General features: G+C 38.5%; 1 protein-coding gene across 4 annotated transcripts in view; it reads left to right on the forward strand.

Moving 5' to 3' along the window:
* itga7 (integrin, alpha 7) overlaps positions 1-27,569 on the forward strand; it is a 51,181-nt gene that overhangs the window by 10,625 nt on the left and 12,987 nt on the right. For 2 of the 4 annotated variants that reach the window (XR_908788.4, XM_078947084.1), the window contains 10 exons: positions 13,917-14,044; positions 15,894-15,973; positions 16,135-16,390; positions 17,208-17,339; positions 21,784-21,991; positions 22,335-22,531; positions 26,014-26,102; positions 26,208-26,335; positions 26,447-26,542; positions 27,313-27,374. Coding sequence is in view for 2 of the 4 variants with exons in the window: in XM_078947084.1 (XP_078803210.1) it covers positions 13,917-14,044; positions 15,894-15,973; positions 16,135-16,390; positions 17,208-17,339; positions 21,784-21,991; positions 22,335-22,531; positions 26,014-26,102; positions 26,208-26,335; positions 26,447-26,542; positions 27,313-27,374 (1,376 nt within the window). In the remaining 2 variants the exon portion in view is untranslated. Of the gene's footprint in view, positions 1-13,916; positions 14,045-15,893; positions 15,974-16,134; positions 16,391-17,207; positions 17,340-18,019; positions 18,128-21,783; positions 21,992-22,334; positions 22,532-26,013; positions 26,103-26,207; positions 26,336-26,446; positions 26,543-27,312; positions 27,375-27,569 lie in introns of all 4 variants that reach the window. The other 2 variants (XR_013655952.1, XM_011474858.4) reach the window with 1 other exon arrangement.

Consider the following 27,569-nt stretch of genomic DNA (forward strand, 5'->3'; position numbering starts at 1 on the left):
ATTTTAATTTTTATTTTAAGAAATTAAAAACTTTTATGCTCTCGCGGGCCACATTAAATGACATGGAGGGCCACATTTGGCCCCCGGGCCTTGAGTTTGACACATGTGCTTTAAAAAATAGTAAAAAAAACTAAAAACAGATATATATGAAAAACATATATATATGTATATGTATATGAGAACTGTACTGTATTGAGTGTGACGTAACCCATATAAAAAGGCCTTACTTGTCTAACGACATGAAGTCAATTCAGCCTTCATTTTTAAGCCATGTTGGAGCTAGACGATGTCAGTAAGCAATGAACGTTTCTATGGCAACCACTCTCGCCAAACAAGAGTGAGCTTCTTGGAGATCCACATCCCTACCACTTAAAAGCGGTCTACACAAATCTGTCAATCTAACATTTCGAACGTTTCTGTTGATTGAGATTAGTGTATATTCAGTAACTTGTTCTTCTAGATGATGTGTTCTTTATACACTCGAACATGCATAGAATTTGGCCAACTCGTGTTCATCAACATGAGATGGCCAATACTCATGTTGGAATATACAGACTGGAGAAATCTTTTGGTCTATACAGAGTCAGCTTAATCTGGTCCGGATCAAGTCCTGAACCTTGTGTCTGCCATCAAGCGGACTTTCCTGTTTCAAAGTAAATTTTGTAAACAAAAGCATGTGACATAGGGCTGCACGATATGAGGAAAACTTGCGATATGCGATATTAGAGATTAATATTGCGATAACGATATAATTTGCGGTATACAGTGATCCCTCGCTATAACACGGTTTACTTTTCACGGTTTCGCTACTTCACAGATTTGCATTGTGTTCTGCATTCTGATTGGCTAAAAAGTCACTCCGCATATGTAATTGCAAATTCTCTTGCAATTTCGAGTTTCTCTAAAAACCCATAGAAAAAAGACCGACAACAACTGCCTATCACTATGTTCTTCTCCTGAACAAACACATCTGCACTGCGGGCTTCAAAAGAAGAAAACGCTTCAGAGCGGAGTCAGGATGTAGCGGCTAAGTCTGAAGAGCAGTAAATACACCTGAGTCACTATTTGTCCGACTGTACTTTGTATTTTTTTTTTTTTTATAATGATTTTAAATTTTCTCCCGTTTAATCCAATTACTCTCAGGTCGCGGTGGGCGGGGCTAATCTCTGCGATTTGAAGACTTCTGTTCACATCGATGATTAAAATTATTATTTGACAGTAAAGTACAGAAGTTATTTGTCGAAAAAAAGTTTCTAAAGTACTTTTATTTGTGAAACAAATGCTTGAGCCTGTAAAATGGTTTGTTCTTTCTTTTCAATGTATAATAAATAGAGTTTTTAATTGTATAATACTTAGATAGAAATAGAGATAGAGGTTTCTACTTCACGGATTTTGCCTATCACGGGTTCTTTTTGGAACGTAACCCCCGCGAAAAACAAGGGTTTACTGTATAAACAAATAGAAAAATAACCAAAAACATCATTCCCATTTCATTCTCTCCATCTGATTGGTGAAAGCATAAAGGGATTTATGTGATGCGTTAAATGCTTCAAGCTGCCATAAGATTGTTTTAACACATTTTGGGTTTACGATTTATTGCGATATTCACCGTCCTTTGCAATATGCATATTGCAGAGCTAGATATTGCGATAACGATAAATTTGCGGTATATTGTGCAGGCCTAATGTGACTAAAGATCTCTAAAATCATTTGCCAGGAATTATGAGGGTGGGGCAAAGCAACTAGGCGGAAATTATGGAAGTCCTGCGCTTTGCATCTCTTGTCAGGATAGTTCGTTATTTGAAACTTAATATTTTGTTGACCAAGTTTGAACGTCTGTATCAACGTCAGGTACAACACGTTTAAATAGAAACATTGGTTTGCTGCAAGATAGTTACCATAACGGCCTCCGTAGCCGACGTAAACAGAGTAGGAATGAAGCAACAGATGAGCCACGGACAAATGTAAAGAAACGATTGTGTTATCAAACGGGAAAAAACTGTAAGAACATGTAAGAGCTGATAACACCTTTAACATGCTTTTCTGTGTCACGTTACGAGGCATGCGCCCTTGACCTCACCCTAAAAGCTACCTTGTAGCTCCATTGCAGAAATCTCTTAAACAACAATAAGACACAGCAACTCATTGAAATGTGGTCAGATGAATGCAGATTTCACCAAAGCAACTATGAACGTGATACACACATGGCTTCTTACACTGTTTTCCTGACAATTTATATGTCAAAAACTCCTAGCAGTGAACCTTCATAGCCGACGTCTCCTCATCACTCTAGTTGGTAGCATCCTCTGAGTTAAAACACACGGCACGTCTTTCTGCCAGTAACCGCCTTGCAGCATGCCTCCGCCAAACCAAAGTGACATGTAAAAAGTGTTGTTCTTGATGTTCAAAACTGGTAATCGGCATATTAAGTTTTAATAAGGTAACTGTCCCAGTTAGGATTGTAAAGCTGAGCATGTCCATCTTTCTCTTGTTGTTCTGACCCATCCTCGTAATTCCTGGCCAATAGCGGAACAGATCTTTAGTCACATGGTTTTGTTTACAAGCTTTGGTTCGTAACATAATGCTCCGCCGGATGCCAGTGTGAAACAGACCAAACACAAGGTTCGGGACTCGATCCGGAACAAATTAAGCGGACTTGATCCTGAACAAAGTATTTTTCCAGTCAGAATACACAATTTTACAGATTTGTTGTTAGTTGAATAAAAGAGTGGTGTAAATCTGCTACAAAAATATATTATTTAAACATTACAGAAATGTTACTATCTCTAAAGAATAAAGGCAGTGCAACATGTTGAAGCACAGAATTCCTATTACATTATTAAAATTGATTTTCTTTATCCGGGATGGCACAATTCTCAGTTCATAACCAAACTGTATGTTACACCAATTAACAGAATTGTGGGAATGTGAATTTTTGCATTCCTGCTGCATACCAGTATGTTTAAGTGTCAAACATGAGTCGTGCTAAATTTGAATATTTATTGTTTTATTATTTGAACTGAAAATTTTCATTGTTCTTTGCTTATTAGTAAATTGAAGAAAAAGGATTTCTGTCAGTTTTTTTGTTGTTGTTGTCAATTTATGCTACACAAACTTATATATTGACCTCAAACACAAGCTGACACAAAACTCGAGGTTTGAACCAACCGAATCATGCAGAAAGCGAACCGTTGCATCTCTAATGATTATACATACATTTAAAATATAGTAGAAATCATCACAGTTTTCAGACTTTTGTGAATCTTAAGCTTTCTTCTAAATCCAAATCAGAATTTTCATTTGAATTACATTTGGACTTTTAAGAGACTACAACAAAATTCCTCTTTTTATGTTTAAGCTGTTGGGATGCACATTTGTTGTTGTGCTTAAAACACTGTCCTATTGCATGATCCAGCTTCAGCCAAGCTTCATTAGGCAGACAGATGGCCTCAGTTTGACTCCAAGAGTCCAATCTTGAAACCTGCTCCTGGCGGTGGGGTGGTCTTTGTGTATTTGTTCTGCTTCATGCTATTCTAATGTATGGACATCCTGTTGTCTAGTAATCAATAAATCACAAATATCTAAATATCAGGTTCTCTAGTTGTCCGAACATGGGGGATTATAAAGATAAGTACCAGACTTATCAGAAAACTCAAAGCAAATCACTATGTTTTCATGCCGAATTGGAAATACGGCAAAATGGATGAAGAGGGACAAAAGTCATGGTGGTGTTGGGTTGTGACTCCTTTCCTCTTTAGGTCATTTGTTAGTCCGTCTGGGCCTGATCATAGATGATGCTTGATTGATTATTGCAGCTGCTGGATATCTAGGGGGCTTTTGAAGATGCACATGCAGTCATTATTTTTCCCACAGTACCATGTTTGCATGCTTCTGGCTTCAGTCTAATTATGTTTTAGACTGGCATTTTTTTGCAATGGTCCCTCTGCTCATGTTCCAGTGAGGCATTAAGTTGAGTCACATCAGTGGGAGTTGAACCACATCATCGCCTAGGGAAGCTCAAACCTGGCTGTTGTTTCTTTTTTGCACTTTGCTGTGAGTTGCCCTACTGCAGCCCAAAGCTGTGAGATGTTCAAAATCCGGTGATTCCCAGCTTGGTCACCTCATTCTCAGCTGTTGTGTTTTTTAACAGGGGTCCTTAAACCAGGAAGTGTGGGGTAGGGCATTTTTGACTTATAAAAAAAAATCTAGTTAAAAGTTTAGGACAAACCCTTTATCCAAGTTTGACACAGTTGTTGCTCAGCCACTTGTTTGCTGCGCATCTTCACATGTGTGTGTCTGTTTGTGAATAAATATTTGGGCCGTGTGTGTGTTTGTGCTTCTATAAATGTCACTCTTGCACATGCGTTCCCTGGTATGTGTGTGTGTATGGGTCAGAGGTCACAGCCAGACAACAGAAGGCTTAAAGAGCCTTTTGGCCCCATGTGGACTCTGTCTGCTGTCCAGAGAGGAGCAGATGTTAAAGGGTGTGAGCACATTTTAGAGTTTTTCCTCCAAAAATGTAAAGATGGGGCATTCCAAGGAAGGGTTGGGTTTAATCCTTGGCATGAAAAAGACACAGCGACTTTAAACATAAAGCTTGGGAAAATTTTAGTTTTTTATACCTAACAAATCCAGTATAATCTGTTTTTGAACAGATATATAAAAAAAACAAGCCCAAAGCTTAATGAGAATAAAAACAACCTCCTTAAATAGCTGGACGTGTGTTTCTATGTAAGGGACTGCTTCCATTTTGTAAACGCAGTTAAAAAAATAAAAAGAAAAAGAACAACTGAAGTGCAGCTTTGTTTCAAGCTGAAAGGCTGCTGGAGTTTACAGTGCAACAATGACTTAAAAAAAGATCCTAATAACAGGGGAGTTTGGTCAACACCATGAGGAGCATGTGATCCAGCTGCAGCAAACACACACCAGCAGACACTGCCAAGATCCAGTTGAACAGTTTTACGGCCCGGAAGTATTCTGGGAGCACAATTCACGAGCCCATCGCTCTTTTTTTTTCTTTTCTTTTTTTTTTTTTTTTTTTTGCCAATCCTATAGGATTTAGAAAATGAGTTCTGGCTTGAAGTGTGGTTACACATCTAATGCATGTTTTTCCCCGTCCTCCTGCTCTCAGGAAGACTCTTTGCTAAAGCATGACCCCTGAAAGAAGGGGGAGGATGGAGTCTGCATATGTGAAGGCATAGGGGCTAATAGGGGTTGATGAGAAAAAGAAATCAAGAGATGAAAGTGTTGGGGTCACTGCACAGAATCCCCTTCACTGAGTATGCGCGATAGAGCTTTATTTAGTATCATAGATAAAGGATAGAGGAAGGATTCTGAGTCATAAATCTAAGTGAGTGTGGGAACATTGGATTTAGCTTTAAAATGTAGGCCCAACATCAGAACAGTAGTGGTATCAGATTATTCACAGTCACAGAGGTCATTCACAGCCCGATTTCACAAACAAACCTCTAGAGTGGTCAACTTTTAGAGTGATCATCCTTTTTATGTAAAGTGAAAATGCACTTTGACTGATTTAATTACCGCATTAAAAATTGACTGATTGCTCAAGGACTTGAAGGCTGTCCTTATCCATTACCGTCATATTTTTTCTTAATCATTAAACTAAAACAGCATTGTTTTTGTGTACCCCTTTGGACTCTTTTGTTTTTACTTCCTGATGCTTAAATCTGGTTACAGCAAACAATTTTACAAGAAAATCTTTTTCTATTTTGCTAAAATGTTTGCTTTTTTAAAAAAGATCTTGTTCTGCAACTAAAAGCAGGTGATTTGTTTAATATAAATATGCATAATGTGTTGTGCAATACATAAAAGTTTAATATTCAAATAAAGGGTCATGATGGTCATAAACTCGCTGTCTTCTGCTTTAAAGTTTTCAATAAGAAGATCAAAGACGATACATTTTCTGTTTTCTGCATTTATCTACTATTAAACCATGTCAAGGTTTTTTTTGTTGCATGCACTGTAGATATAGTAGAAATATTTTACACAATTTATCAAACAATTTATGATAAAAGCGTACAAGAATTCATTTAGCTACTGCTTTTTACTGCTTTGTCTCTCCATGGCCGCGCACCAAAGTACATCTCTGACATGTTAGTGCCATATGAACCATCTCGTACTCTGAGGACCTCAGGGGCCGGCCTCCTGTTGATGCCCAGAGTCAGAACTAAACAAGGGGAATCAGCGTTTCAATATTCTGCAGCTAAAATCTGGAACAGCCTCCCTGAAGTCGTAAGACAGGCCTCTTCTGTGTTCATGTTCAAATCTAGACTTAAAACATTTCTGTTTAGCCGTGTATATGACTGAAAGGTCCTACCTGCACCTTTCTTTCCTTTCCTTCCTTTATTTTTAAATCAATTTTCAATATTTTTTCTTTTCTTTTAAAGTAAATTTTACGTTGATTATTTCTATGATGTATTGTGATTTTAATGCATTTTTCTGTTTTGTGAAGCACCTTGAATTACTTTGTGTACGAATTGTGCTATACAAATAAACTTGCCTTGCCTTGCCTTGCCTTTTAAGGACTACACCTCTCCTATACATGCTGTTATGATAAAGGTCATGGGGTAAGCAATTAAAACACCTTGAATGAATTATTTAGAAAAAAGCTGAAACAAAACATCAACAAAAAACTAAATAATTACTTTAACATGACTGTTAAATGAAATAAAATGCAGAAAAAAATCAGGAAATAATATTAGCAAACTAGGAACAAACATTTCTTGCATTCGAGTCATGGCGTCTGGACTTAGAGTCGTATTTTTTTAACCGCTCATCCGTGAAAGCCATGTCACACAGCCACTACGTACATTTTGTGCATATTGCAGGGATGAAAATTGATCATATGGGAATATATGTGGAAATAGAAAAAGCTCTGGTCTTCAAATACAATTTTCACTGATGTATCACGAATGAACCACGTTAAAACCAAGGAAGAGGTAAACCACGCAAAGAACACGTAAATCAGCGTAGAACATGAACTGTGCATGATTATTTCTTATATGCAATTGATGAGTGATTCCTGCATCAATTACGTAACTTTAATGTGATGTGTGCCCCATATACGGGATATAATAATTATTCATCGGTGGTGCTGCATGGTGGCGAAGTGGTTAGCACTCTTGCCTCACAGCAAGCAGGCCCCCGGCTGGGGGACAAAATCCCCAATGGGGGACCTTTCTTCGTGGAGTTTGCATGTTCTCCTCATGCACGTGGGAACTCCAGCTTCTTCCCACCGTCCAAAAACATGCAGGTTAATTGATTACTCCAAATGGTCCTAAATTGTTCCTAAGTGAGAACCTAAATGTGTGCATGCATGGGTGTGTGATTGTGGCCCTGCGTCAGACTGGCGACCTGTCCAGGGTTAACCCTGCCTTCACCCATGAGTGGCCGGGTTTGGCTCTGGGTTAAGAAGATGGATGAATGCAGATGGACATCGGTTGGACATCCAGGAAAAGTCTGTTGAACATACGTGGACACACGTGTAACAGTTGCGGAAAGCATCAAATTTGCGTATGTATCGCACAAAAATCCCCCGCAATTGCATGAGATTAATGTAATAATTGCGTATAAACTGCTTAAGACTGTATAATTCTCATCTGACCAAATATTTTGAACAGCTTAAAACCGAATTCACAAAAGACCCGGTGGGAAGAAACTATCAACTGAGATCTACGTACGACAAATGAAACACTTATGAATTACCGTACAAATATCACGCATGTACTGTATCACAAAAGACCATAATCTCATATGCGGAAAATGTGCAAAATGTATGTAGTGGCTGTGTGACATGACATGATTCCAGACGTCACCTGAATAAAAGAGAACCTTCATTTACAACAAAGAAAGAAAATAGACTGAAGATCTGAGATTCTTGCCTAAACTTTTTTTGTTTGCCTCTTTTTGGGTTGATGAAATACTCAGACGTTCAAAAATGCTTGGAAAAAATATTTCCAATATAATTAATTTTTACAATAACCTTTTAAAATGATGATGACAGTTTAATCAAGTTCTTATATTGATATTAGCACAGCTGACAGCATTGAATGCAGCTTTACACTAGTTTTAATCATATTCTCAGATGTGAAGGGCCCCTGAGTCAGACAGCTCTCAGGTGCCTTATCTAATCTGTGTGTTTGCTCTGGGAATGCAGAACGCCCTCACACCCCTTCACACACACACATTCACAAACTTATACACACACAAGTATCCATGCATGCTGGTTCTGGAGTTTGGCATCAAGCTTCTTGTTGGTGTTTTTTTAGGCACCATCACACTCAACACTGTGGAATCTTTCCCAGGCTCAGTGTGCTGTATTGTGTGTCCACTCAACTTACGCGTCACTAAAAGATGAGTCAAACTCTGTGCCAAATGTGCCTTTACTGGAAGATCATCTTAGCACTGACTATGACTCATTACCGATCAGTTGCATGGACTAAATTGCTGTAAAGGGGCAAAGTGTTGCTCAGTGATGAAGACGTCTCTGTGTCAGCTTTAGGCCAGGTGTCTGTGTACCCATGGATTCCCAGAGGCAGGTTGAACTCTTTTACAGTTCTGTTTTTCAACTGAAGGGTCAGTTTCTGAATGCTGAATGCATTTCTGTTATAGAACATAAAATCAAATTAGGGTTTTTAAGAGCTTGAGAGTGACGCTTTACTTCAGGGGATATTTGTTAGAAATCCTCAGTTATAGATCATGAACCCTTAAGCAGGCCTTGAACTTTCAAACATAATATTTTGTAGATTTTTTGTCTTGATTAAGGAATATTTATTTTAGAGAGCAGCTTAAGTGAAAATAATAAGCCAGAAGAAATGTATATAAAACAAATGCTTTTTTGTGACAATTTTTTTTAATATATATCCTCCATCATCAGAAAAATTCAACAAGAACATGCTAAAAACACAATTTTCCTAAGAGTGGGTGTTTAAGTATAATGATTTCTCTAGTGAACAGCAACTTTTCATTGACTATGAAATTGCGCCAATAGGATTTGCGATAGGGGTGTGGTTTGCCAAGAGTCTGGTTTTCTTAACGACCAGAAACCATGTAGGCTAAGTTGACAACACCATCCAGTTTCAGATCTGACTACTCCCCCATGAGTGCATATATACCAGCTCTTTTACCAGTTAATTCAGAATTGACAAAGCCTCTTGGATAAGAGGCGAAACGTCTTCTAACTTTAAAAACTAAGTCCAAATGACAACCCCTAAACCTACCAGTATGATGGAATCAACATGGATGAATGAGAGTCTTCATAGGCGTGGAAAACAAGAGTTAGACGCTGAAGAACGCTCATAAATAATTAAATAAATATTGTCGTGACAGCATTTTAAACCGATACAAGTATTGTCAAAGGAAATATCTTGATCTAGCAATTTTTTCTTACACCCCTAATTTACGATAATAAATTCATGTAATGGAAACACAACGATTTTGGAAAAACTGGCATTTATCAAGAAAAAAAGGTTTTGGGTCTTGGAGGAGGTGCTTTTTGAGGCTTATCGAATTGAACATATTTTGCAAAACTGCAATGGAAAAACTTTTTTCAAATTAATTGAGTCACGTGACGAACAACCGAAAATCACACTTTGTCGACAGGAAGTAGGAAAAGTGAAGTGGAATGGCGCGGCATGTTTGTTGAGCATATCATGCGCGATCCACAGCTCCTCTGTAAAATCACCAACCACAATTTCCCAAAATCCCTTTAGCTACTCACGTGTAAGGAGCTCGCCACTCCATAGACTGAATTAGACTCCAACCTCTCCTTTGATAGATGATGAGGAGCACTAGTGCCAACGGGAGAAATGTGAATGTATCTGCTGTAAATCAAAGTATTTTTTATAGGCCTGCACAATATACCGCAAATTTATCGTTATCGCAATATCCAGCTCTGCAATATGCATACCGCAAAAGACGGTGAATATCGCAATAAATCGCAAACCCAAAATGTGTTAAAACAATCTTCTAGCAGCTTGAAGCATTTAACGAATCAAATAAATCCCTTTATGTTTTGACCAATCAGATGGACGCCTTCCCATTGTTGACCAATCAGATGGAGGCCTATTATGTTAGATGTTTGTCCCCCATGTCGACGAGGGTCATTTGGAGTATAATTTTTAAACTGTTGCAATGAAATGGGAATGATGTTTTTGTTTATTTTTCTATTTGTTTATTTACTGCAAATTATATGGTTATCGCAATATTGATCACTAATATCTCATTTCGCAAGTTTTCCTCATATCGTGCAGCCCTAGTTCATACTAGGTCACGTTTAAGTTGTGGGCCTCTATCTTTTTTCTTCATTGTTCATTTATGTTTTGGCCACAGCTATAGGTCTTTTCGAAATCCAAGTCTTTTTGAAAAAGACTTGGATTTTAAGTTATGTTGACTTATTTAATAACACTTGCAGTAAAATGGAAATGTAGGAGACACCAACCTATTTTATTCCTGGGCATCTATATATATATTTTTGTAATCATTCATCTTAGTTTTGGCAAGTTCTATGGTAAATATATTTTCTTTATTTTTGAATAAAACTTGCACGTTAATTTAAGTTGTGTTGAATTATTTGAATAAAACTCACACTGAAACCAAAATGTATTGGTATTTTTGCTTTTCTATTTTTCCATTTAACGCAAGTCATACCGTCATCGCAGTTTCAAACACTGATATCGCATATCGCAGATTTTTCTAATATCGTGCAGGCCTAATTTTTTACATTTTTGAATGACTAATCACGAGTGGATTTTCTGTTTATTTGCATAATTATGATTTAATGGAAACAGTGTAATTACGAAATTGCATCTTTTCGACATTAACAGAATTTGGATAAAGCTTTGCACATATGTGTCATGGAAATGCAGCTTGTGAGGAATTATTCGGAAACAACAGTGTCATTATCTAAATAAATCAAAAGAAGTGATTTGCTGGTAGTCTTGGGGAAAAAAAATGGAAACTAAGATAAGAAGAACCAACCCATTAATCTTCAAACGATGCTATTATCTATTAGACCTCCCAGGCTGACACACCGATACCCACACATTGCACCTGCATACAGTGTAGAAAAAGGAAATAAAATCCTCACTTAAAAATTATCAGAGCCTGCTGGAATGCTGAGTCGGAGAAAAGATCAGATGTTATCTGGTTTTAGGGTTTTTTCTAATTCCAGTCCTCTTAGTAAATGTGTGTTGGAACAACTTGTTGTCTTTTTCTTTGGGTGGTCGTTGCCTAGCCATCTATCTACCTTTATTATGGGGGAGGACTATGAAGGTAAAAATGTGTCAAAAAGAACGCACTTGTAGATTTGATTTGACTCCGCCGTCGGTCAGCGGGATCCTTGTTTCTTTTTTCCTCCGCGGAGCTCGGCGTCTGGCCGCGGTGTCGCGTACCAGCGACACGCTACGCCCTCGCTCAGTCAGCGGCCAGCCGTTCCTCAGCGGGCTGAGTCCGCCACAGCCGCGCGCCGCCGCGCTGTCGCCTGGAACGTCGCGGAGAACGCATTTATCTAATCTAATATATTTTTTTCAAATGTTTATCCATATGATTTATAATAAAGCTGCTCAATAGCCCTGGCCCTGTTGTCCTGCTACAACAAAGATGATCATCTTCCTGATCCTGTCCGTTCGCAGCCGTCGCTGCATGTCTGCATTTAAAGCACGAAGAGATCATTTCTCATTAAAATGCAGGAGAAAACTAAGTTTTTCTGTAGAAATGCATTTTTATTTCACTCTCTGTGTTCATACAAAATGATTGAGAGATTTGCTGTCACATTTGAACGTTTATCAGAAGAGTTATTGAAGCAGGAAGTGTGAATCTGTGAAGGTCTTTCTAACTTGACCAAGTTATCCGAATCCAGCACTCTGATTGGTTGACTCCGCCTCCTCTTACCCTCCCTCCCCCCCTAGTCCCATTATCGGACACAGATCACTTTTGACCCAAGTTTCTCGCAAGGAATGTGTCAGAAGTCAGAGCGCAGTTGTAGCGCACCTGTGATTTGCGGCAGCAGATTCGAGCACACGCAGAAGCACATTTGAGCAGTTGTAATCACAGATTTGAAGTTGTATCTCTAAATGAACACATGCAATTGGAAATTTGTCAGTTCACAGCAGAAGATTTTTACACACAGATGCAGATTTTTCATGCACAAGTATTCAGATTCTATATTACAAGTTCTCAAATCAAATCTACAAGTGCGTTCTTTTTGACACATTTTTACCCTCATAGAGGACTAGTATTACATAAATCAATATTAACCCTCAGTTTGCAGCATCAGAAATGTTTATTTATTAACAACAAAAACCGGACTGTGCAGATGAATCTTTTCAACATCAAAGTGACTAAATCAAATTTCTTTCAGTTTATAAGTTCTCTATATAATTTCTGCCTTTACAAATTTTGATCAAATATCAATATATTTGGAACATTTTCCTTCTAAAACAAAAATTCTTGGTTATGAAAAGCAGTTTTACGAAAACTGGTGATTAAAACAGCACAAAAGAAGGAATTTAATTTGTAAAATTTTTATGTAAAAAATAAATAAAAACATTTTTTTTTTAGTTAAAAAAGTGTATTCTTTAATGGAAAAGTGGATTTGAATCATCAGGTTTTTTCAAGACTGCTTTTATCTCCTTAATAATTCTAACTCAATGAGCTCTGCGTCTATAAGTACATGTGGCAGCAAAGTGAAGTTAACAGTAAAATCACAATGGCTCATCGTGTAAAAAATATATTTTGAGTTTGTACTTATTATATGTTTTTATTGCTTATGGTTCCTAAAGTGTGTTTAGTAAGAGTACAAAAAGCTGTTTTAAGTGATCACAGCATTCGTTTAGCACTTAGAGATCTTTACTCTCTGGGAAATTCCCACGCTAAAATGATTTTGTATTATCACTGCTCCATTAAACACTTGTAATAGACTATATTCTTTTCAACCTTTTTTTTAATTCAAACCACATTTTGTTTGCCGTTTAATAATTTTGTAGGCTTACATAATTCTCAATTAACAAAATCAGCTTTTTGTGATTGGGTTATTTCTGCTCAAACACCACAGATTGATCAAGCAGTGGTTACAAAACTAAGTCAAAGAATTTGTCTGGAAGTTATTATGGTCATATTTTTTACCCTTTTCCCCCTGTCTCCATTTCCTGCTCGTTTCTCTCCATTGCACGTGCGCTGGACTTGCCTGGTGGAATGCTGCTCAACACTCCGTTTTTAAATAGCATCTCTGCCTGAATGAGCCACTCCTAATATGGCAGAGGGCAGTGACACTGGCCCCAAAATATCAGCAACCCCCTCACTGAGAATAAAACATTTCCTTGGCTTGACTGTAAAGGCTGTGGTGATAGATGTGCATGTATGTTGATGTCTATAAGGTATGCCACTTGGAGATGTCAGAGCCGCTGTCAGTCAAAGGACATAAAATGATTATAGGCTAACATTGTCTAGAAAAACTGAAGCTTTAATTAAGCTGCACATGTTTACAGTAAAGTTATTCAGACAAGTTAAGTGTGCGATGTGAAAAAAGGATTTCATCAAATAGTGAAAAGATTCAATTCAGATTCACAAGCTCATGATTCCGTTGATGATTTGATACAATTTGATTAAATATTTTTAGATCTTCATTCAGAATCCAAAGTTTTCCAGACATGAAAATGGTATTCACATCATTAGTCATTTAAAAGAAACAAAATTTAAACTTTCATTAATACAATTCTGAATTCTTACTTTAAAAAACTAACAAAAGTATTTTTGGACTGAAAAAGCCAAAATAAATTTTCTTCATAAAATCCATTTATAGATTTGATTAACTGTAGGGAAAACCATCACTAAATATGACTTCTTTGGCATCTGATACAGCATTTATCAGATGTACGATACGCTGCTTTCTCTTTCAGGATTCTGGTTGGTGCACCACAGGCAGCAGGGCGGGGTTTGTTGAGGGGCAGTCGACCTGGAGCCCTGTTCAAGTGTCCGATCACACCAGAGGAGTATGACTGCGAGAGAGTCAATATTGATGGAGACGGTGAGTTGAAATTGGTGCTAAAGGAAGGAAAGCATCAGCTGAAAAGTTGGTCCCCAGAAATAAACGGAAAAAAAAATCAGTATTTAAGGATGAAAGCTTTCAAGAACACTTTCATTTATTTATTTATTTATTTATAAACTGAAAGGACAGTGTTTTTGTCTTTTATGATAAGACACGTGACAATCCAGTTTTATAAATAGTTTATTATTGATATTGTACTGTATTTAAGTAATCAGGGAAAGAGCATTATAACATTTTGTTCCCAATTTCCAAATGTTTTATTAATCCAGTAGATTCTTTTTTGTCATCAACAGTCATTAGTTTTTGTTCCTGACTTTTGCACAAAAAAATTAATAAATAAAAAATTAACATTTAAAAAGTATATAACAATCAAAAACCTTCATGTTTTGCACTTTTACATGCAGACATTTACAACTAATGCCTAACTAATAAAGTGACACTCCATATGGTGTTTACATTCAATACAAACAATAAACTTTATGTATAAAGCACCTTTCAAGATAAAAATCACAAGGTGCTTCTCAATAAAACAGAGTGGAAAAACAGAATTAGGAAAATGCAATTTTAAAAAGATGTGTTTTTAAAGAAAAAGAAAAGACTAAGTCTATGGATGTGAGGCTGAGAGGAAGAGAGTTCCTGCTGCAAAGGCTCTGCAATCTTTAGTTTTTAGCTGGGTTCTCTTAGCAACCAGCAGACCCTGGTCAACCCCTTGATATCATGGACCTGCTGGGAGTGTACGGCTGCACAAGGTCTTTTATATAGACCGGTGCTTGGTTATTAAGAGCTGTGTATGTTAAAGCCTATGTGGCCGGAACTTCTTTTTTAGGTGTGCATTATCACTGTGGATTATCACTTATTAATCCACACCCAGCAGCCAATCAGAATAGAGTATTCGCCCGGACTATGGTATAAATGCAGGTGACACACGGAACAGCTCGTTAGCGTATAGCATGATAGCATCGTAGCATCAGTGTGTAACGACACAGCTGTCTCCAAATCAACACTTTTTATTAAACGTTCTGTTGTTGCTGTGAGTCCTACATGGCAGCATAAACTGTTGATACAAAGCAGATGGATCCATGATTTCATGTTGCTGATGCCAAATTCTGACTCTACCATCTGAATGTTGCAGCAGAAATAGAGACTCATCAGAACAGGCAACGTTTTTCCAATCTTCTGTTGTCCAATTTTGTTTCCTGCTCTTATCTGACAGAAGTGGTACCCAGTGTGGTCTACTGCTGCTGTAGCCAATGTGCCCCTATGTTAGATGTGTTGTGCATTCAGAGATGCTCTTTTGCAGACATCGGCTGTAACCACTGGTTATTTCAGTCACAGTTGCCTTTCTATCAGCTGGAACCAGTCTGGCCATTCTCCACTAACTTCTGACATCAACAAGGCATTTCTGCCCACAGAACTGCTGCTCCCTAGATGTTTTCTCTTTGTGGACCATCCTCTGTAAACTCTAGAGATGGTTGTTGGTAAAAATCCCAGTAGATCAGCAGTTTCTGAAATTCTCAGACCACGTTCAAAGTCACTTCAATCACCTTTCTTTCTCATTCTGATGCTCGGTTTGAACTGCAGCAGATCGTCTTGACCATGTCTACATGCCTAAATGCATCGAGTTACTGCCATGTTATTGGCTGATTAAAAATCTCTGTTAACAAGCAGTTGGATGGGCTGTGCCTAATAAAGTGGCCAGTGAGTGTATATTATCTACAATAGTAAAAAAAAATCTTTAACATTATACTCCCCAAAAACATTTTTCCCCTACTTTTGCTAATTATTACAAACTATTGCCTTTAAATTTTTTCCCTGTATTTTCTCCCAGTGAGCTGGGACAAAGAAAACAAAGACAACCAATGGCTCGGAGTTACAGTCAAGAGTCAAGGAATAGGAGGAAAGGTGGTGGTGAGTAACAATATTTATCTTTACAGAAAAACAAAAAAACACCTTATTAAAAAAACTGACCTGCTTTGCACACATTTGGAGCTTTACCTTTTCTATGGAGATCCTATTCTTCATAACAAAAAGCAAATGTCTCACACAGGTGCTTTCCTGTTTTCATGCAGACTTGTGCTCACCTGTATGAGCTGAGACAACGTGTAGGTCAGCCTTCAGAGACCCGGGATCCCATCGGACGCTGCTATGTCCTGAGTGAAGACCTGACAGAGCGAGATGAGCTGGATGGAGGAGAGTGGAAGTTCTGTGAGGGCCGGTCACAGGGACACGAGCAGTTTGGCTTCTGTCAGCAGGGCCTATCTGCCAGCTTCACTCCAGACAACAACTTCATTCTGTTTGGGGCTCCGGGAACGTACAACTGGAAAGGTAACGTTTGTGACGGAGACAACAGGAATTTTAAAAAGCAGAGCAAACTCAATCATTTTCTTATATCATTAATTGAAAACCATTATTTCTGTTTTTTACTTTACCCAGGCATTTATTATTGCCCTGCATCCTCCTTTTGCTTAAAAGGGAGAGGTGACTTATAACTATTGTTTTTATAATATTTTTCCAAATGTGTGTGGTTTTTTGTTTTGTTTTGATGCTACCACATATCCTAAGAGTCAACTTGTTTAAAACAACATTGTAATTTTGTTATGAGGATATTTTACTGAAAAAAGGCAAAGCGTGTAAAAGCTTGTTTAATCTTAAAGTTATTTTTTAAATCTAAAACATAAAAAGTTTATATTTAGCTCAGAGTGAATATTCTCTCCAGAAAATATGGATGTTTAAATGAAATGTTAGATCGGAAATCTGATTATTAATTTATTTCTGTTTAACAGACACAAAAATGTAATCATTTGTTTTTAACAATCAGCTTTTATATGAAATATAAAGCTTTTAAAAGCTTCTCAATGTCAAGCATTTATTATTGCTACAGATTCTGTTTTTAATAGCTCCCAAAGCCTTTTCAACAAGATGCAAATTGAGATAAAGATTGTTATTTTTAAAGTTTCTTTATTTGAGAACCATAAACTATATATTGTACAGCATGTAGAATTTAACATCTTTTTGAAGCCCTATGTGTTTCAAGCTTATAAAATGTACTTAAAGAAACAGCATATTGACATAAAAGCATATCTCTGGTATAGTGAATTGGTGTCTTGTTGCCTTGCTGTGCCGTCACACATTTGCCTTTCAGGTGAGATGCGGGTCCAGCTACTAAACCAGACTCTGCTGGACCTTGGTCTCTATGACGATGGACCATACGAGGTGGCAGATCAAAAAGAGCTTAATGCCCAACTCATCCCTGTGCCCTCTCACAGTTATTTGGGTAGGATTTGCCCTCCCTGCTCACTGCTGCCCGTGCACAGGAGAGAAAGAGAGGGCCGGAGGAGGAGGATGACAGTAGGGCTCAGACCACACCCCCAACGTGGAGAGCTCTACCACAGACACAGTGGCAACTTAACTCAACTGTCATTGACGGGGGGAGGAAAGTCTTGTTTTAGTATTCTCGTCATCCCCTTAAGAGTATTTCTGGCTGAGCCTGTCAGCGGATGACTCAGAATACCCCGGAATATGACTCGGGCTCATTTTAAAGAACACTTTTCACATAGTGGGCTAAGAACACAAAACATGCCTGGAGCTAATTGTGGCGTGACACAAATTCTTATAATGCCACTGACAAACAAAGAAATGATTGTGCCCATTAACCCACCTCCAATGGTGTTATCCCCTTTCCAGGCCCCCCCGCCTCCCGAGACTGGAAAACTGACAAACATGTCAGAACCTTAGAGGCCTGTGCGTGTAGTCTGAGCCCAAACCGTCATCCCTCCACCACTGTGGCTTTGCAGGGCAAACCCCTGTAGCCCCACAAAAGCAAAGCATCAACCAATCACAAGCTATCTCACCTGCACCCCTCCCTTTTTTTCTCCCCTTTACCATTCACCACCTCATCACCCCCTCTCCACCCACACCCCTCGTGTTTCTGTCTTGTGTTTGTTTGGGCCATAGGGCTCTTGTTCATGGCTAGCCCCTTTGAAGATGGGCTGCTGTACAAAACTGTGGAGCCCCCCAAGCGCCCCGCACCTTTTGAGGATGTAGCTCATAATAGCTACTTAGGTTTGTAGGCGTGACGTGTTGTTTGGACTGGAATGAGCCTGCAGTGGACGTAGTGTCTGTTTCCTCTCTGTCTTGTTTGTCTGAAAATAACAAGTCTACTTTTAGATGGTGTTACAACATGTCTTATATGTTGTAATCGGAGAACCATTTACAACTGGAAAATAATTCAAATTAACCCAATTGTATTATTGTATATGTCATTCATTTTTTAGTTCTATTTTATTTTCCTGTCTCCAACTACTCTTAGATGAAGAAATGGTTGTCGTTTTTTCCGTAGACGGAGGTTTACTTTAATTACTTTTTCATTGTAGAGGTCTGCTCTTTCAGGTGTGTTCGTCTGTCTGCATGCATCTGTCCAGCTAAAGCTTTCCAGTGTGTGCTGGTGGTGGATTTCCTGTTTTTACAAAACTAAACCGTGTCTGAGGGTTTAAATCTCAAAAATCTGCAACGTTCCAGTAGAGGCAAAGAAACTGCAGAAATCCCAAACTGTTGAAAGTTTCAGTAACTTTCTAAATACCTGAAAATAAAAATGAAAAAAGTCAAATGTCAATGACAATAGCGCCACTGTTACTGTTGCAGCAAACTTAAAAAAAAATGTCTACATTTGTTAGCTTTACATAATTCTGATAATCAAAAGATCCCTGAAGACGTCTAAAAAATGCTTTTAGGTTGATTTAATTGTGAAATATCTATAAATAAACAAATAAAACAAGTTAAATGAGAAAAATGAATGATGAATTCTATAAACATTTTAAATTTATCCAAAGAAGTACTAATACTTAGTTGTAGCCATATAAAATTAAATATTTCCAAATGTATTTGTTTTAGTCTTTTTTTCATTCTTTCTTTAAATATCAGATAAGACGAATTTCTTATGGTTTACTTTTCCTTGGTTATTGTTGGGCTACATCTATTATTCTTTGTGTGGATCCACTATAAATTTTTCCATTCACATTCCTCAAATCCAGCTTGCTCCCACTTTGTCGAGCCGTCTCCTTGGTTACCCTAACCTATTAGGTCTCATTCTTAATTCATGGAATGCCATTGGTCCTAACTAAGTGATGTGTGCATGCTTCCCAAAATGAAGAAATTGCTGCTTCAGTTGTATCTCAAATGGCTTTAAATTGTTGGGCGTAATATTTTCCCATAAATCTAGTATTGTTCCTAATTTTTATCTATTAATCTATTAAGGCCAAATGGTTTGTTCCCCTTAAACTATCTGAAGAGATTAAAAAGCAATGTTAAAAAAGTTTAGCTTATCACTATTTGAAGGCCATGTCTGACAGCTCCTACTAGGCCTGCACAATATACCGCAAATTTATCGTTATCGCAACATCAAGCTGTGCAATATGCATATTGCAAAAGACAGCAAATTTGCAATAAATGGTTACCTTAGATGTGGCCAAACAATCTTATGGCAGCTTGAAGTGTTTAATGGATCGAAAGAATCCCTTTCTGCATTTGACCAATCAGATGGACCCCTTCACGTTGTTAACTAATCGGATGGCGCCCTATTATGTTGTATGTTCGCCTCCTGCGTCAACAAGGGTCATTTGTAGTATAATTTTAAGCTGTTGTAATGGAATGGGAATAATATTTTTGGTTTGGTTTGCTAATTGTTTATATACCGCAAATTATATCGTTATCGCAATATTAATTACTAATATCGCATATCGCGAGTTTTCTTCATATCGTGCAGCCCTAGCTCCTACGTATATTTTGTGCATTTTGCATGGATGATAAGTGAGAGAAGATGTGATATTTTAGTGAAATTTTTACAAATGTATCATGAATGAACCACATTAAAACCATGAAAGGAATACGGATAAACCATGCAATGAACACATTAATTAACGTGGAACATGAACTGTGCGTGATTATTGCCCTTATTGCCCCATTACCCGTGGAAAATGCGCAAAATGCTCGTAGTGGTTGTGTGACATGGCTTCAAACAGACATTCGAGTTAAAGCTGTCCCCTTTAACATGTTGAAGTCCCACTCCGATCATCTTTTGATCTGTTGTGAAGGTCTTTCCAGTGGTCTTTTAATTATGATTATGCGTTTTTAGCCAATTCAAAAAAACCTGCATTGTTTTTTAGGACATAGCTTCTGCAGAGCAGCAGGAGTACACTAGAAATTTACCTCTGCGAGGTGGACGGTACAGTTGGCGTGGAGTTAGCCTGCCCGCAATTCCCATCATCCCTTTGTTTAAGCTCTCTTGAAGTCCCTCACATCCCCAACCTAACATTATTGGTGCAACAAAAATGGCGGGCAATATTGGTAACTATCCAGGCGTAGTTTTTAACCCGATTCCAGCTCAGACGAGGAAAAAGAAGACAAACATGAATCTGTTTGTCTGCAAGTGGATGCATCAGAATGGAGCAGAGCTTGTGGCCTGCTGTTGTTGGTCTTACGTCATATCTACAAATTTTTCCAGCTGCATTTTTTGTTTGCTTCTGATTCACTTAAGAAGAATTATAAATAATTACTCTGAAACACAATTTGAAACCAACATTTTTTTATATTTGTCCTCCATCATGAGAAATGTGCTATAAGAACATGTTAAAAACATTGGAGTGGGTCTTTAACAATTTAATCATTTTTATGAATAAAGTCAAAATTAATCAGTTTTAATTAGTAAAAAAACTGCATAAAAATCATTTTACGAATACATCTTATGTTTAAACTCTTTTGATCATCTTTACTTTAGAGTGACGAAATTCAAAAAATACAGTTTTCTTCATTTTATTGCTGCGATAAATAATATTTCAGGTTGAAAAAGGCAAACCGACGTCTTATTAAGGTTGCCACGGCTCCTGCTTTCTGTGTCAGAGTCAAAGAGCAACCTTTTTCCTTGAAAAGCCTTTTGCTTCTTTCAGCTTATACTCCTTAGTTAGGTTTGCAGTCCTGACCTTGGTGCAGGAATGCACGGTAAAAGCCATTCTCACAGAAGTAGCACCAGGGTTCTACCCTTTTAGGTTTACAGGAGCTTCTGTGTTGCATTCCACACCTGCAACCGTGGAGCTTCTCTTGTTTGCTTCTGTTTTGTCTCCCTCTGCATGTTTACTGCTGACTAACACATGCGTGTCTCCTGATGAATGCTTCTCCCCTTTTTTCAAATCCTCTGCCTGCTTTTAGGATTAAAGATGCAAATGCATGAGGCTTATAATTTCCCGCTTTTTATTGCTCTGCTAGAGTTGTTTGGCTCACTATCAACATAAATGAAAATGTTCCTCAACTCCTCCGCTCACGCAAACACATTTCAAGAGTCCATCACACATAAACACAAAATAAAATGGGCTTTTTTTTAAAGCACACCCTGTGATGGAGCTGCCCTGAGCATCAATCAGATTAATGCTCCTCTGCTGTGTTTACAAACTGCCTCCACCAAAAGAAACTGATTCAGAGCTGCAGTATCATGAATCTCATGAAAGACTAAAGGAAGACCCACACATCTTCTCCTACCGACACCGCCCTCTGCAAATACAGCACACCAGGCATTTACGCTAATCACAACAGTGGCATAAGATCAATAGTCACTCAAGGCACACATTTCATTACTCAAAGATTGCACAGTGAAAGGACATGAGCCCCTAAACCCCATGGTCAATACTAACACCCCTCCCCTTTTGCTCCTTCCTTCCTGCCTCTGCTAGGCTTCTCAGTTGACTCAGCGATGGACCTGATGAGCCTCGGGGAGCTGACCTTTGTGGCCGGAGCACCTCGGGCCAATCACACAGGGGCTGTGGTGCTGCTAAAGAAAGACAATGTTCACCGGCTGGTGCCACAGCACATCTTCTGGGGTGAGGAGCTGGCGTCCTCCTTCGGGTACTCTGTGGCCACCACAGATCTCAACAAAGACGGGTAGGAGAGCCACATCACAAATCTATTTCAGTTGTGGAAACTCAAACATTAATTTCTTAAAAGTTAGTCCTTAGAAATGTTTTAAGGTGGAGTAGAAGGTGCAAGATGGTAAAATAGATCAAGGCAGTCATAAAGCCCAATCACATCCACTGTTGTCTCAGTTTTCTCAATAGGGTGGGCATTAAAAGAAGAGGTTAACCTTGGACATAACCTGATGAATATTCAGGATCATGATTATTAAAACACTTCCTGACCTTTTGTGTTCTTAAATGCATTTGTACTCTTTTTGAAATTGGTAAAAGTTTTTTTTAAAACCAGTTCTCTCTTGAAATATGATGTTCAGCTGGACAGACCTGATTGTTGGAGCTCCAAACTTTTTTGACCGTAAGGCGGAGATCGGTGGAGCTGTGTATGTGTATCTGAACCCTTTTGGCCACTGGGATGATCAGGCTCGCCCCATTCGTCTCAATGGCACCTACGATTCCATGTTTGGAATGACAGTATGCAACGTGGGAGACCTGGACCAGGATGGATATGGCGGTGAGACTAATGCTTTTACACGATTATCCAATTAAATGAGGGCTCTACAACCTTCAACACTTACAGAGTCATTCGGGTCGATTTCTTATTGACAACAACCCAGTAGGAGCCACAGAGTCTTACTTCACCCATTTAATACAGATTTATATTTATGTTATTGAAATGATTGTGTGTTTTTTGGCATGAATAAAACATGAAGACAAAATAGCGTTTTTTTTTAAATAAAATATGTACGGTAATAGTTTAAAACTTTTGACAGAGGTTTACACGACTTCCTTTCAAAATAAGAAACCCTTTGTCACATAGTGTCATCTCATTGTAGCAAATTAGTAGTAGGTAGTGTTATGCCAGCAGTAATAATTAAAACAACTTTATTTCACCACTTGTGGGGGATTTTAGCCAGAAATTCATAGATTTGACTAAAAAAAAACTTGAACCAGAACTAATTAAGTAACCCTTATTGTATTTTTCAAACCACAAGGCACACCTAAAATTCTTGAATTTTTTCAAAATAGAAAATCAACCTTATAATTCACTGCAACTTAAGTAGGAACTCTGGTTGGGCTTTATCACAAGAACAGGCGGATGGCTGGATCCATTTGCGGCAGGTTTACTAACTCAGCTAAAAGTCCACAGAGCTAAATCAGTAGGTATGGCCCATTTGACACGGATGCTTCGGGGCTTGTTTCACCTTCGTGAAGCAGAGCGGTTCGGCACAATGTTTTGGGGGCTCAGACGTCACTTGGGTTTAAACAATTGGGCACGCTATTCTCATTAAACACAAATGAATCCCAAACAACATTTCCCGACCAGTTCTGTTGTTTCAGTTCATTGCTCCTGTTAAAAAATGTCCTGTGGCTTGGGATCAATTCAACTTGGTTTTCTCCTAATAAGGTAATACACTATTAACGTTATTTATAAGTAAAGTAGTTTTATAAATCTATGATGAAGGTAAAAATAGTCACATTACAAATTCTTGGCGTTTGCATCTAGGGGTCATGAGTTTGAGACCAGTATTTTACAATTTTGCCTTGTGTTTATTTTCTTCATGTGATTTATGTTTTTGCAGTGTGAAAAAGCACTTTTCACAGAAACCGCCACACATTTTGTTTTAGTTTTTTTAAATTTATTATTTTTAACAACATTGTGTTGTTTTACTTAGACTTTTTTTTAACTATAATTTCCACATTGAAGTGTTACAAGGACAAGGGGCTTAGTTGAAGCAGTTGATATACCTCCAGTCCACCACCAGATGCCGCTGTTCTGTGTGGTTTCAGAGCCCCAAATGGTTGTTTCATTTTTCTAGGCGCAATTACATGGACCCTGTGAAAGCTTCATGGGGTTTCTACTCCCATCCCTATAAATCAGGGTCAGACAGGCCGGGGTCCATAACAAACTTAAGATCTTCAGAGGAGAGACAGGGTAGTCAGGATCCTGGCGAGTCTGGGCAGACGGCAGGCAGTCAAACGCAGTGATATACAGGGTTAGGAGACAGAAGATCAGGTCCAAATATAACGCTTGGTAACAAAGGCAGTGTGGCAAAAACAATACTTCACGCTGAGTGAGGCTCAGTGCAGTGACTGTGATTGATTGAGTGCATGGAGTCAGGTGTGTGGCATCCAGAAACTGCATGCATGGGTTACTGGGAGATGAAGCGCATTCAGTACATTCAGTACGATGGACTATTTGAGCATTATAGGGACTGTAGTCAGGAGCCTTGAAGAGTGACAAGTCCTGTCCTTCAACTGCTTGTCAATGACTTTGTTAAAGTTTGACTTAGTTTACTTAACTACTTTTTACTTTATTACTTACTTTTTACTTTACGGTTACTTTTTAAAACTAAAAACTTTATTTTTCTTCAAAGCCAAAGAGCCACAAATAGTGGGGTGGAAGGGGACTAATGAGTTACCGTTATTTCTGGATTAGAAGCCGCTACTTTTGTCACACGCTTTCAACCCTGCGGCTTATTTGATGATGCGGCTAATTTATGCTTTTTTTTCTTTTTTTTAATGCATTTTGTCTAACGGCCGCTAGGGATGCTCACGCAGAACGGGTAAGAGTGAAACAGGGGGAATACGGTATATGTGTCGAGGAAGACACAAGTTTAATGTAAATTCCTGCTTGTGAATGAATAGAACAAACAGACCCTCATCATGGAAAATCCAGGAAGAAATGCATATGACGCAGCTTTCAAGTTACAAGCAATCGTTAAAAGCAGTGTGAAAAAATCCACCATCACCAACGGCTGCGTGACGGAGAAGATTGCGCAAGTTCAGGAGAGAATTGCCTCAGGATGAGAGTGACACTGACAGCAACAATGAAGGAGAGACGGAGAGAGTGTGTGGCGAAGAATGTCTGAAGCTATTCCAATCCGACACTGAGGAGGAACACTTCCATTGTTTCAGTGCACAGGAGGAAGATGAAGAAAGCTGTCAGTGACTTTTACGTTTATGTTTTTCAAAAGAGCCCTGTTAGTGCTGTGTTACGCTGTGTCACTGTTGTGGAAGAAAATTTCCGGCGCACGTGCTGCACAGAGCTTGCCTCTGCGCATAGGCGCGTGCTGCGCATAGCAGCGTGCTACACATAGGCACGTGCGCCTATAAGTTACTGGTGCTCTCAGTGACTTTTCTTTTTTTTTTCCTTTCTCTCTCCGTGACTTTTACCGGTATGTTTTTTTAACCAGCCCTGTTAGTGCTCTTACGACCATATTGCTGCCGTGTTACTGCCTTGTCACAGGCACTGTGTGGAAAGAAAAGCTCAGGTATATTATTAAAACTTTGAAAACTCTTTCTGTGTACCGTGTGTCTTTGTAAATATGTTATGTGTTGAACCTTTCCTGCGATTAATTTTTTTCTTTCTGACGGTGGTCGGAAAATGGAGGGAAGATCGTCTCCGCTGAAGGCAGATCTTCCTTCTGGGTTCACTTCCCCGTTCGGACCCTCAGAGCCTCCAGAATCATTCACCGTTCTTCTGGGGGAAACCTTCTTTTATTACAGTTCTCCTTCACTCTGTATATCAAGGATGAATGCGCACCCCCAACACACTTCCACTGTGTGCTCTCTCTCCCTCTTGCGCTGCACGCGCTCCCTCCTCTTTCTTACACACACGCGCGGTTTCAGCACATACACATCCTCATTACAACACATGTTTCAACGTGGGCACATGCAGCTTATAGACAGGTGCGGCTTTTGTATGTACAAAATGGTTTATCCTTTAAAATGGAATGGGTGTGGCTTTTAATCAGCTGCGCTCTAGTCCGGAAATTACGGTAATCTTGCTCAAGTGTGTTCCAATGTATCTGATTTTACCTCTAATTTCTGTCTGAACGGTATACCAATGCCAGAAATTTTTTTTTAAAACAGAGCCATTTTTTTGTTGAGCGCAGATGAGTGTTTAACAGAAGAAAATAGAGCCATGCAAACACTCGTCTGTGCTTTAAAGGCTGTGATAGTAGAAGATAAATCTTATTTATTTCTGTACAGATATTGCTGTGGGAGCTCCATTTGATGGAAACGGAAAAGTTTTTATATACAGAGGCTCAGATGCTGGAATTGAGACTAAACCTGCTCAGGTAATCCCAAAAGTGCTTTTGGAAGGAAATATAGAGAGAAAAATACCGCTGGAATAGTCAAGCAACACAAAAGTGGAACCCTAAAATACAGATTTACGCATTCAGGTTCTGGATGGCCGTGACTTCGATGTGGGATGTTTTGGATACTCCATCTCAGGAGGTTTTGACATTGATGACAATCACTACCCAGATGTGGCCGTGGGATCTTTAAATGATTCAGTTGTTCTATTTAGGTGAGATTTTTTCACATCTGATAAATCTTTAAATTCAACGTCATGATTTATCTTTAACCAACAAGTCTTTATTTCCTCCCCTTAAACATCTGTCTGTTTTTTGTCTCCAAGGTCTCAGCCAGTGATTCATGTGATCAGAGACATATCAATTGATCCTAGTTACATTGATCTGGAACAACAGAATTGCAAGGAGAGCGAGGGAGCCTGGTAAGAACGACCGATTCTAAGCTTCAGAGTGAAATCGGTTGGACCTCATCTCATAACTCTCTTTAAACACAAGTGTACAGCCCTTTACACAGCAATACAAACATAATCCATAAACAGCAAAAGATAAAGAAAAGCAAGGTAATATGTTTGCAAATAAACATCATGTGGATTTAAGAATTTTCAAAAAGGGACATTTTAAGTCAAGCTTAGTCATTAAAAATCATCAGCATTTTGTTCCCAAAACTGGGAACCTAATGTCAATGTGAAGCATTTATGAGAAATTTGGATTCTTGCAAAGAACATGTGCATTTAAAGTACCTGGTCAGAATTGAATTACATTTCTATGGCAACTGATCTGGCCAATCAGGAGTGAGATTGTTGAAAGGCCACGACCCTACCACTTGAAAGCGGGACCAGGAGAATCTGTCAAACATTTTGAACGTTCAATGCGAGATTAGACTTTTTTTTGATTGAAGCTTCCTATTGGTCAGTTTATAAATTGATTATCCACCACAGAGAACATTAGATTATGAAGCACAATCTACAAACAGGCAGAGCAAAAAGGGCAATTCTGACAAATAGAATGACCGAGTAACAGCTGTTCATTTCTCTGTAAAAGTCTATAGGATTTTGGTTTTTCAGAACAAGCGGGTACTTCCTGTTTGAAATGCGAGTGGGGAGGGGTCACTCAGTCCAATTCTTATATACAGTCATTGGTTGGTAAGGGCTGTGGGCTCATTTAAAAAAAACTTGTCTCTTTCCTTTGTCAGTGTGGAGGTCAAGGGCTGTTTTACTTTCACTGCCCATCCACAACACTACTCTCCACATATCAGTAAGTCTCACTACAATGTTTATCATACCTTTTGATGTTTTTCAATTATTCTTTTTACAGCACAGAGCTATTTGTGAGTTACATTAATCATTGTAACTAAATTACTGCATCTCCTAAACAGGAAGTAGTAAGTGTTTGATAACAATTTCCTATGAACTTCCTAAGTTATTGCTCCAAGTGTCTCAACATTGTTTT

The sequence above is a fragment of the Oryzias latipes genome, chromosome 5, assembly GCF_053564925.1.
Source record: "Oryzias latipes strain Hd-rR chromosome 5, Olatipes_Hd-rR_3.1".
NCBI classification, from domain to species: domain Eukaryota; kingdom Metazoa; phylum Chordata; class Actinopteri; order Beloniformes; family Adrianichthyidae; genus Oryzias; species Oryzias latipes.